Here is a 12,910-nt window from a genome sequence, read left to right on the forward strand (position 1 = left end):
AAATTATTGGACCATCGAGGACGTCATAAAATAAACAAGAATAAAATAATAGTGATATAAGAAAACTCTATTAGCTAACTCAGGCATAAATAACAGGAACACTCCTGTAAGGGCATGTGAATTGCTCCTAACGATCTATTTGTATCATAAATAACTGTTAATCAAACATTTTTATAATCTTACCAATGATCGATTAACGATTTTAACGTTGTATTAATTATTATTTTAAAATTTTAGTCTTTTAAACTTTCGTGCATGTTTTAGAAAGAAATGTGGAGATAAAGCAGGGGGAGAGGTGGGGGGGGTTAAATACAAATTTATTCAACAATAATAAATATAAATGTTATGTATTGTCTTTTATTTACTTTTAGATCATGACGTAGGGATTTGTTTTAAATAGATAGTAATGTACCTTGTGTTTTACGAGTTGATATATTTTAATAGTTATATGTATGTACATCCTTTTATGTGTAATCCTTTATAGAATATATGTTTTAGTGTATGATTGTACCCCCAATCCAAAGGTGTTCTTATTGGCGTTACTCTGATTCCTTACTTCTGTCTGTTGGTGGTGTTCGTAGAACATTACAAGTGGCGACGAATATGGTGAAATTACTATCGAGGCTCACGCTCGCGGAGCTGAGATGCGAATGTTCCAAGTTGGAACTTGGAAGTTAGGACAAATTGAGGGGTAAAAAGAAATTGGAACTCGTGGCATTGGTGAAAAAGTACATCGAGGGTTGTCGCTGTTATCCCAAGTCCTTCGACTTCAACGATGGGCGGAAGCCCCTGAAGATAGTGCTCCAGGCACGACGGGACAGCTTGGTGTACGGCAGTCCTCTCCATTCTTGATGGATGGTCCACGAAGGGGCTATAGATGGTGGTCATGGTGTGACGAATTCGAAATTTACGTTACCTTGTTTGGGGAATGTAAAAAGTATCTCCTGCTTCACTGTGCTGGGACAGAGGTCCAACAATGGTTCAACACCATACAAATTGTTGCTTTGCCTGAGGAGGATGTCTTCACCTCGACGGTAAGCGCAATTGGGGATCTTTTCTCCCCAATGGAAAGTATGTTGTTTGAACGCTTCCAGCTCTCTGAGATGAAACAGGGAGTTGGAGAGCCTGTGGATGATTACATGACTCAGTTTTGTGGCCAGGCAAAGTTTGGTCGCTTTGCGTGTGGGAGCTGCAAAATTTCGTTCGAAGAATAAATTATTCTCAACGTGGTGTTTAAGAACAAGTCGTCCCCACAGCTTCGCCAAACTGTCTTTGAGAAAGGCAGCACAAAATTGACAGACGTGTTGCCATTAGCCAGAGCATTGAATACCTCCATTGGCCACGCGCCAAAGAAATGGGATCGAGTGAAACTGTAATGACATCCGAGTATAAGGGGCCAAGAGGTCTCCGTCGCTCTAAAGGGTCGTGTTCGACGCAAAAGGCTTATCCAAAGATGGACAGAGGGAACTGCAAGTTTTGTGGAAGAAGCCATGTCTTACAGAAAACAAAATGCCCTGCGCTTGGCAAGGAGTATTCCCGTTGTGAGAAGATGGGCCATTTTAGAGTATGCTGTCCGTCATCTGCACTGTCTAGTTCTTCAATCTCTTTCCAGTTGAATGATGGAGTAGGGGATGGAGCCTATACCTTCCTGAGGATAAATGGGAAATGAGTTAAACTGTTACGCGACCTGGGATCGAACGTGAATATTTTACCAAATCATCTGGTGGATATGTCAAAGGTGATCAAGAATACGGGTCCAATAGATGATTTGGTGGGGGAAAGGTCAAGACTCTGGGCTCTATCAGGTTGTTGGTTTCATTAAATGGTTCTGACCCGGTAGTTCGTAAGTTTATTGTATCTCCTATTGGGCAGCCAATCCTGGGTTTTCGTCATTAACTAGATTTTGGGTTGGTGAAGTTGAGCAATTCCATCAACGCAATGTACGGCTTGTGCTTCTACAGAATCCCGTGTGGAAATTCTATAGAAGAAGTATAATATTATATTCGACGACTCCAAAGGAAGTACAATGAAACATACACAAGCAGTGATCCACCTGCAAGATAATGCTCGTCCCCGTTACATCAGAGCACGTTCAGTGCCACTTGCACTCCGTGAAAACGTCACTGTGGAGAACTGAGAGATGGAGAAGCCCAGTATCATTTCCAAGATTGATTCGTCAGAATAGGCCTCTCCAATCGTTTCAGTCCTCAAACCAGATGGAAGTGTTCGGGTGTGTGCCAACTTTACTCAACCCATCTGTCCAGTTGTGTACAACATGTTGTACCCACTCCCTCATCCAGATGAATTGTTTGCGGACCTTGCTCAGGCCCGAAATTTCCAATCCAAATTGGATTTTTCGAGGTGTTATGAACAATATGAATTGGAAGAAAAATCAAAAGAGTTTTTGGTTATAAATACAAAGTTAGGACTTTATAGATATAACATCTTACCTTATGGTCTGGCCTCAGCTCCTGCTATTATGCAGGCAGCTCAAGAGAGGCTATTCAGTGGTATTTATGGTGTCAAGATGCCCTCATTTTCTCCAGAAGTAAGGAGGAACACTTTCGTATTTTAAATGAAATGTTCAGTCGAATCTCGAATGCTGGAGGTCGTCTGAAGCCCGGCAAAGTGTATCCTGATGGGTGAGGAGTTAACTTATTTAGGGTTTTGCATATCCAAAAGTGGCCGATCCCTGGATCCAGAGTTGATTCGACCGGTTCTGGACTTTCTGTTCCTGCATCGTGTACTAAGGTGAAATTGTTCTTGGGACTTATACAATACTCTAATTTTTTTATACCACACCTATCAGCAGAAGCTTCTCCCCTCCACAAACTGATGAAGAAGGGCATTGTCTTCTTGTTGTCTGAAAAAAGACAAGTGAGTTTTCAAAATATAAAGTCTGCTATAGCTAACTCACCTGTTCTCACTCATTATGTCCCGTCTCTGCCGTTGGTGTTGTCGACTGATGCCTCTCCTATTGGTCTTGGGCCCGTTCTAGCCCAGTTGGAAAATGGTATGGAGCGCCCTGTGGCGTTAGCTTCAAGAAAGCTATCAAAGAGCGAAACTAACTACTCGCTAATTGACAAAGAAGCAACAGGAATTATTTATGGGTTAAAGAAATTTGAAAGATATTTGATTGGTCGACATTTCAAGATCAAGGCGGACCACAAACCACTCCAATATATATTCTCAACCCATGTAAAGACTTGTCAAGTGTCGTCTCAGCCCGTCTCGTTAAATTTTCAAGGAAGAGTTTGTCCCTCAATAATGGTGTGTTGTTTTGGGGTGTCTGCCTAGTTGTCCCTCTTCCCTTGAGAAGAAAGTTAATGCAAGAGTTGCATTTGACGCATCGAGGCGTTGTAAAGATGAAATCTGTTGCTCAAAGTGTTATTTGGTGGCCCGTCTTCGATAATGATGTCGAGGATTTTGTATACGCGTGTTGCACATGTCAGGAGAGTGCTCCAGCCCGGCGTCACAATTCCCTTCTCGCCTGCAAATGTATATTATACGTTGATTATGGAAAGATAAAGGGCAAAGATTTTTTAATACTAATGGATGCTCGGTCCAAGGGGATAGAAGTCCATGACCAATACATCGTCAGAGGCTACGCTTAGGCAACTTTTTGCGTGGTTTTCGCATTTTGGATTCACGAAGAAAAAAACATTCGGACAATGGCTCACAATTCACAAGTGATTTTTTCAATGTAAAGATGTCTAAATGGAGGGTAGCCCATTCCTTCTCTCCCCCATATCATCTGCAGTCCAATGGGCAAGCCGAAAGAGGAGTAAGGATGATTGAAAATGGAACCAAGAAGAATATAGGAGCATCACTTCTGGAAATCTTGTTTCCATACAGGGCAACGCCGTTAGAATGTGGAAGCACGCCAGCTGAGCTGTTGGGCGCACCCCGTATTCTTCCGTCTGTTGGTGGTTTTCGTAGAACATTACAATAAACAAATGTAGAATTATTGAGAAAAAACAACAACACAATTGCAAATAACCATATGATTTCTTTTATTTAAGTTTAAATATAACAACAACTTTTTTTTTTCATTTATCTCATACATACATTGGTAGTACTTACCTTTTCAATTCCTATGACATACACCTTTTCTATTCCACTCACCCTCAGTCCCTACTGGTTCTGTCTTGGTCCTTATTTATTCGTTCCAATACAGTATTAGGAGTGGTATTATCGGTCATTAGGACCAGCCCTTAAGACTGTCAGTCCTTGGAACTGAACATATATATGTCGATGGTTTGTTAAGACCAATAAGATTTATGAAATATTTACTAAGATAAATGCATATACTTTGCAAAAATATTTTTTTTTGTCATTATAATGTAGTAAAATAGCAAAATATTATTTTGGTAATTTATTAGTTATATAATTTATTATATTATATAAGGGATTAATTAACCTTTTCTCTCGAGACGTTGCCCCAATGCAACACTTAAGAAAATAGTCTCTTTTATCAAAAAAAATATGAACTTGCAAGAACTATTATTTTTTGAAGTGTTTAAGGAAAAATATTCATGCATTTAAGCATCAAAAATACAAGAATTTAAATGTTTCACGATTGTATTAATCCTTTCAGTTTCAATAACCTCTATATTATAATGTTTAGGAAATGGTAAGTAAATTATTTATTAGTAGAATAATAATAAAAATTTTACTGGTGGAAATGAAATTTTTGGTAGCATTGTTAATTATTAATAGATACATTTCGAACAGTAATATAGGATATCATTAATGTTCTATTTTCATTCATTTTTTTAAATTATAAATTATTTTTCTTGGGATGTGTTTCTTATGCTCAAAATATTGCAAAAATAAATCAATTTTTCAAGTTTCACATATTTTTAATTAATGAGAGAAAGGTGATACTCTCATTAACGTCACGCAGTAACTGTTTTACCTTCCCTAAGGACTGACAACTGGGACTGGACTGGACAGCGGTCCTCGATCCTAAATATAGACCAACACACCAATACTCTTCACTAGTGATGAGTAAAATATGCCCTGTCTGTATAAAAGATAAAAGTAACAGATAATAATATGGTCATCTCGACAATTTGAAGAATGATTGGGAGTAGAGCGAACAGGTTAGCTATCATGACGATTTATTAGATCATCTGCATGCAGCCGTGAGAAAAAGAAACTAAACACAAATCCCATCTCCAAGTATACAAAGAATACATTACATTAGCTTAAATTAATCCAATATTGATCCTCTATTGTGCTTCGAGTCCAACGAGTACTAATATTTATAACTCCTCTTAAAAATCTCCTTATCAGGAGCACACAATCTAAATATTACCTCATACTTAGATGTACTAGCATCAATAATTAAATAAGCATAATAACACCTTTGGAAAATAAAAATCCCGGCTAAGATTGCCAACAAAAAAACAATGCTCCCACTTTATAGAACATATCTGATACAACTCTATTCCTAACACAGGAAATGAAATAAGATAATATTATATAAGGCAAGAGCCTTACATAATATTATCTTATCTATTATCATTTTTGTTCACCCTGGTAGGTGACATGTACAATGGAACAAATTGTATCATAGATAATTAATTATAAGATAATACATATAATCAAAAAGAGAGCTCTATTCTACATCTTTACTGAAACCGATAACTTTCTAAAGACCCCTATTTTTTTTCAACACTAGACAGGACGACTGCAGCATTATGAATTTTTCTTTTTTTTATATATATATGAAAAACTAAATATTTTGGAAAAAAGTACAATTGATTTATTTTTTGGAAAATAATTTGAAAAGTTCAATATTTTATAAACAAATTTCATACTTTAATATTTTTAAATATTATTAAAATTCTAATCTGTTCAGAAATATTAAATTTTTTGAAATAAAAATTATTTTTTTTTATTTCAGAATCAAAAAGTAATTTCTAAAAATGAAATTATGGAAAAAAAAATTTTTAAATAATTTTCAAACGATTAAAATATTAAATTTTATTTAAAAAAAAAAAAAAATTCCTATATTTAGAGAACTATATCCTCTTCAACCCACCCCTTACAGACGCCCCTCCTAGAACCTTGGTTATTATAAAAGTCAAGCTCCATTAGCACTCTTTTTCCTAATACCCACTGCAACAGGTTGAGCATTATTTTTTTATTCATAAAGTATCCTCTGAACTTAAGCTATGCCGAACTCAACCTTGAGAGCGTATCACTTTGTTTGCGACTTCGAGATCAGCCAGTAAGACGGGCTCACGTATGTATTGTGTACATTTTTAAAAGTATTTAGCTTCATGCCGGAACTCTTGTTTTTTTCTTAAGGTGATACTATTTACCAAAATTACTCTTTCAATGTCTGATGCATTTAAAGAATTATTTGGTGGATATATTAGCAATAATACCGAGGGGTGTAATTTTATGCAAAATTAAATAAATATTTTTTCTTGTATATTTAAAATACATAACCCTTATTTTCTATTTGATCTCATTTATACAAATTTGAAGAAAAAAAATACTATCAAACATTATTGACATGTACCAACTTTAGCATCAATGCAAAATTTGACTGTAAGGGAGATTGGGTCACTTGATACTTAAATCCCAATTATAACAAAATATTTCTTGTAAGTGTTATTTAATTAATTAGTTTCGAAGTAAAAATTTGTGAATTTTTTTCTAAAAATTTGTTATGTCTATACTGAATAATCTCCAAATATTTGAACAAAACATGAATAATTTTTAATGCTTATTTTGTCTTAATCATTACGATGGTATTCTAACAAAACTCAAGTTTTAAAAATGATTCGAATATAGTACAAAATCTTTCTTTTGAAAAAAGAACACATTATTTGCATATTGAAATCCTAATCTTTCGTAGCAATTGCTAAGAGTTCATCTTGTATGTGTTTATGATTAAAGTTTCCAATAATATTATCTAATGAATAGCACGAACACGCTATCTTAGAGATAGCCAATTAAAAAGATTTTACTTATATTTAGCTTGTTTATGTTCAAATTCTAAACTAAAATGATCTACTATAAACTATAATAGCTACTTTTTTTTATTGTAAAACCACCAAATACAACATTTTTTGTGGTTTTTGTCCAATTGATGTAAATATAATCAAACATTCACCCCCTTTTGACACTCTTGCAAATGCAACTTATAATTGATCCTGTGAAAATAATAATTTTGATAAATATAGAAATATTTCTTTTCAAATGTTTGACCCTGTGATTTATTTATTGTCTTTGTAATTTTTGACTTGCCATGTTCCTTCTTCACTCATAATGAAGATTGAAAATAGATTAACTCGCTAATTCTCTTCTTAATTTATATTTATATTTAGTATTTAATATACGTTCTCCCCTATCTGGTTGTACAATAATTCGTTTTGTAGCGTTTTCAAATCGACAACAACACCTTTTATAAAAAATTTAAGGCACGGGGAATCTATCTTGTTCTATAAAAAAAATCAAACTTGCTCTTCAGAGCTCTGAAATCTGGTCCTATCAGAATTCAACAGCCTTATGTACGTAACTCTAAACTCTAAAAAAACTTATATTTTTTGTAAAGGTCTGTAGTATAGGTCTTGGTTTTTTAATTAAATACTTTTTCATCATTTTTTTTCTAAGCGGGACCTACATTAGACACACACAATCTTAAACTATTTTTATACTATGTACGATATCTAATCAAGAGAAATTATAAAATATGATCAAACCTCTTACATTCAAATTACACTAAAGGATAAATAACGAATAATTAAATGATTTAGAATTTTCTTTCAAAATAGTTTGTTTGATTAGCTTTAAAAATAATTTATTTTGTTTTTCTTCAAAAGCAAAAATATAAATCTTAGAGTAGAATAATAACTTTTTCATTTAAAATAATAACAAAAATACAAGTATAAACGATCCACTTATACTAATGAGTAATCTCATTAACAAAAAAAGGTTTATCTTTATGTATGAATGCCTGTTTGTATAAAAATATTGTATATAACGTATCTTATGTAGTTTTATAAACTAAAATAAATTATCTCAAAATACTAATGCAAAAGTATTAATAAAGTTTTGTAGGCGTGTGCATGTTTGCAAAAGAACTATTTCGGTTTGTTTTTGTTATTGCTCTCTGATGTATATCATAATTCATCTATGTACATTTATAGTATCTTTTAAAACTTGAATTAAATATAAATGCAGGTACATATTTAAAAATAAATTAAGTCTTGCAGGCGCTTTGTATTTAGCATTCGCAGAGCAATGGTTTGTTTGCTTTTGTTAGTTAGTGGGTTTGAGACTTAAGTACCCATCAGTCATACCATTATATTATTTTTTTCTTTTCAAATCCAACAGCATCAATGCACCATTTGGCTGACGAGTTCTTCGTGGACGAAATCACCTTCAGGAGGGCGGTTCATGGCGACCTCGGCCTTAAGAGCTTTGCTAGGGCACAAAAATATCTTATCACCGACAGGATGAAGGCCTTAAGGCTTGAGAGATGCTAAAAAGTCCTTAATTAATTGAAGAGTCATCTGTAGACTGCGAAGATCTTCTCAGACAAGAAGATCTTCATAGAACATCCGGCCCAAAAAATGTGCTTGGGAGTCATGGCCTCTGTTGGGAAGAAAATGGAACCCATTTTTCCCCCAACTAATGAGAAAATCGGGGCTGATGTCTACTATAATTTCCTCAGTAGGAAGATCTTCCCCTGGCTGAAGGCTAACTATCCAGATATTTTCCAGATCTGGTCTCAATCCCCTCGACTTTAGTGTGTGGAATGTCTTAGAAAACAAAGTTGGGAAGGCATCATATAGAAATGTGCACGAGTTCAAGGATCAAGCATCAAGAAGCAATGGGCCAACATATGTGTCGATTATATTGCGGCCAACATATCTGTTGATTATATTGCGGCCAACTGTAGCAAGTACCGATCTCGTGTGGAGGCAGTGATTGAGGCTGGATGGAGCCATATTGAACAATTCTTGCCAAGATCGATTACTAAAAGTCTATTCAATAATAAAGTTACGACAACCAACTTTATAATAAGAAGAAGAAGAACTCCATAGAAATGTAAATGTTTTAATAGTGAAATAGATTATTAGCTTTAGTATATTTGCTAAGCCATCAAAGCTTGATTTATACCGGTTATTTTCATGTTTTTGTCAATAAAATCAATCAGGAACACACATAATCCAGGGTCAAAAAGTCGTAGAATAGTGTGATTAATGGATACATAAATGATTCTCAATTATATACTTATCGAAGAAGTAAAAATATAAGATTTATTTATCCTCACACACCTTCTCTTCCTTTAGTTTAAGTGTTCATTTTCTTATCTCATTTTATTTTAGTTTAGTTATGGCTTTAATGATTTCAATATGTTTATAAATATTTGTATCTCAATTGAAACTTTAATGTAATGTGATGAATAAATATGACCTATACAACTTACATACTTCATTAAAAATTATCTTACAGAATTTTATTTTGTCACAAAATGTAACGAGTGTAGCAGTGTAAATAGAATACACTTAAAACTTTATTTTATAATTTTTCAATTTATAGACAATATTGAATCGTTTCTTAAAACAAAAAAGCTAAGATATTCTACACTGCCTTTTTATGCAATGTATTTTCTATTAAGTCCTCAAATCGTCGTCCGAATCCACTGCATGTTCATGCTACTCATAATTCGCCACTATCGATGAATGACGTTCTTCATTGTTTTTCATTTTGGTAACATCGACCTTTGGACTGGTTGTGTAAAAGTATATTCCAGTGGACTTCGGTCTTGAATCTAGGGAGGTCCCAATGCTTTTGGTTGGAAAGGTACATTCTCATCAAGCCACTTCGGGGTGGATTTGCGCTTGAAGGTGGAGCCTTGTCCAGTTTGCATGACGTTACGATATGTTTAAGCCATGCTAAGAATTTTGAATTTACTTTTATTTTTCCTGATAACCCTCTTATTAACACGCTATGGTTGGGGGCTGTGTGTGTCGGGATATATTTATTAAAATAATTCTGCATAGTAAGATATCTTAATTCCTTCTGTTTTGTAATGGAATATTTATGGAATAAAATATGTAATGGAATGTGAAGGTATTTTCCTCGAAGAATATTTTACCTTGTTGGGATAATAACTTACAATTGGTTTGTAGTCCTTGACAACGTTGAAGATGAAAATCTTTAATGGATGTGGTCCAACATTGGCTCTCTGGCCTTATTTTACCATCCCTTTTAACCAACCTCAAGAACCTTATCACATATCCATATTGTCATAGCCAATGTTCCTTTAATTGGTTAGATGGAGATGTAGAATTTCTCCATCTAACCAAGGAATCTTTTTGTGAAATCCATGTATATAAATTAAGTATTATATACTTCTTTCTCTAGGAATCACCTGGGATCAAACGCACATTGAGTTTAAGAGAATAATATCTCCCGAGCGCATTGCCACTGAGCTATGGTGATTTCATATTCATAGCCGGGTTTGTTAAACACCCCCTTTTCAGCTTTTGGGGATAGATTTTATTTTTTTTTCTAAATCCAAACTATTGGTAGTTGCCGTATTCAATAACTTTTGAATCGTTAAACGGTCATACGGGTCCCACATTAGAGACGCTCAAGTCTGTATAAAGGAAAGGAAATATCTATTGGCATTTTTACATTTTTTGTTGTCATTCTTTGACTCATGAAAATAAAAAGTAAAATATATATTTTATAAGCTTTAAATAAATTATGTTTACTATTGCAGTGTATTTACTCTTTTTCAACACCTGGTAATGTTTTGAGAGTGTTACTGAGGAAAAATATAGAAAAATACTACAAAATAAGGAAGTGTTTTAAACCTTCCATTGTTTTCATTTTTATAATAAATAAGATAAGTTTTGATTAAAAATTAAGTTTGAAAAAACTTCTCATAGCTTTTTTTAGAACACATTAATTTTTTTCTTCATGCAATTTATTGTAAACAAGATGTTATCAAAATTAAATTGTTTTCAAAAATCTATATATTATATTATCAAAATACTTAAAAAAACTTTAGGTTGAATTATACAAAAACATTCTAGTAAAACAAAGGTAACACATATTTATTTGAAAATAGTAAATGAATTACAATAGTCTTTATGAACTTTAATTCATCTAAAACTTTTCACAAGACATATTATAAAGCAACTGCAACAATATTAACAAATATTAATGTGGTATTTAGAGGACTACTTTGAGAAACGTACAAATGATAATATTATGTAAAAATAAAATTATGCCAATTTATTTTATTTCAGCATTAGCTTATTAAAGTATGTCTAAGTAGTGTTAAGTATTATTCAATCTTAACATTGGTTTTTTTCGTGTATTGAATAAAAGAAGTATTGAAAAACTTAAACCCTATTCGAAATTATATAATCAAGTTTTTCTAAGTCTAATTAAATTCGATCTTTAGTAAAAAAATATTGCTTATTTTAACAATAACTGATAAAATTGATAAGAGTCATTGATAAGATTATTTTAATTATTTTAAAAAGAAAGATTTCCATTAAAATCTTTATATTTCAGTTTACTTTTCTATTGAACAAGGGAAACAAAATGTTAAGAAATATTTGTCTTCTATTAACTTTGGCACTATGCTGCACAAATGCAAAGGATTTTACTTCGGAATATCGTCTTATCCATGCCATGAGATATATGGGGGAATCCAAGATTGTTGGTGGTACTGAAGCCCAACCTCATTCAATTCCATTCCAAGTTTCTTTCCAAAGGAAGAATGGATTTCATTTCTGTGGAGGATCTATTCTGGATGAGGTTAAATATTTTACAAAGCAAATTTCCACTTCTTTATTTTATCACTGTACATCCATCATTTATTCAACAGACTACCGTTATTACAGCTGGTCATTGCTGTAAAGGTTTCTCCATTAACGATGTTCAAGTTGTTGTAGGAGCCCATGACTTCAATTCACCAGAAGGAACAGAACAAACTCAAAATATTGTAAAAATCACCTATCATGAAAATTTTGCATCCAAAGGTATCAATAATGACATTTGCCTCTTGGAAGTTGAGCACCCCTTTGAATTCAACGAGTGAGTTTGAAATAATATTATAGTTTAGATAAAACAACATAATGTAATTTATTTAAGTAATGTCAAGCCTGTTACTCTTCCTGAAAATGAGTTCACTCCAACTGGTGAAGTTGTTGTATCAGGTTGGGGAACTTTACGTGCTAATGGCAACTCCTCACCTGTACTCAGAACTGTTACATTGAATATGGTGCCATACTTGCGTAAGTAACTTTGTCCTATTAATTTTGAACAATCATTGAATTTTTTAATCCATATCTATTCAGGCTGTTATATCAACTACATTGGAGGTTTGGATGAATCCATGATTTGTGCATCCGGTAAAGGTAAGGATTCTTGTCAAGGAGACTCTGGTGGTCCTCTTGTCCAAGAAAATACTCTTGTTGGAATTGTTTCATGGGGTATTGGATGCGCTCACCCCTGGTTTCCGGGTGTTTATACAAAGGTTTCAATGTTTATTGACTGGATTCATGAAAATAAGTAAAGCCATGACTAATTAGTTTACTGATTTATAATTATACTTTTTGATACGAATAAAAAGCCTAATGAGAAGGAACAATTAGTTTTAGTTATAAAAATATGAATATTTGTTTTTATTTGGGATAAATAATTTAGAATATATCAGAAAGAATTTGAAATTTAGTTGAAAAGTTTAATAAGCTACGTCATAAGAATTTATTATTTATTTAAAAAAGTATACTTATTTATGTTAACTGTCAAAAAATACTATTTTTGATTTATGGTGCTGATCAATGAGTATTTAAGAAAAGAAGAGCTGCTTGTGATATGTGAACATACAAAATCAGGCCTATATAAAGTAAATAATGAA

General features: G+C 33.2%; 1 protein-coding gene and 1 long non-coding RNA gene across 2 annotated transcripts; one reads left to right on the forward strand and one right to left on the reverse strand.

Moving 5' to 3' along the window:
- Positions 1-413: 413 nt before the first annotated feature.
- Positions 414-2,754, reverse strand: LOC121114010 (uncharacterized). The gene is made up of 3 exons (XR_005863193.2): positions 2,038-2,754; positions 1,713-1,978; positions 414-1,648 (listed from the first exon to the last, which is right to left on the reverse strand). It is a non-coding gene; the product is annotated as an uncharacterized lncRNA (long non-coding RNA).
- Positions 2,755-11,545: 8,791 nt separating this feature from the next.
- LOC121114017 (trypsin-1) lies at positions 11,546-12,661 on the forward strand. The gene is made up of 4 exons (XM_040707827.2): positions 11,546-11,805; positions 11,876-12,084; positions 12,142-12,284; positions 12,348-12,661. Exons 1-4 carry the CDS (start codon positions 11,590-11,592, stop codon positions 12,563-12,565), a joined length of 786 nt encoding a protein of 261 aa, XP_040563761.1. The 5' UTR covers positions 11,546-11,589; the 3' UTR covers positions 12,566-12,661.
- Positions 12,662-12,910: the final 249 nt, after the last annotated feature.

Source organism: Lepeophtheirus salmonis, chromosome 1 (genome assembly GCF_016086655.4).
Source record: "Lepeophtheirus salmonis chromosome 1, UVic_Lsal_1.4, whole genome shotgun sequence".
NCBI lineage: Eukaryota > Metazoa > Arthropoda > Copepoda > Siphonostomatoida > Caligidae > Lepeophtheirus > Lepeophtheirus salmonis.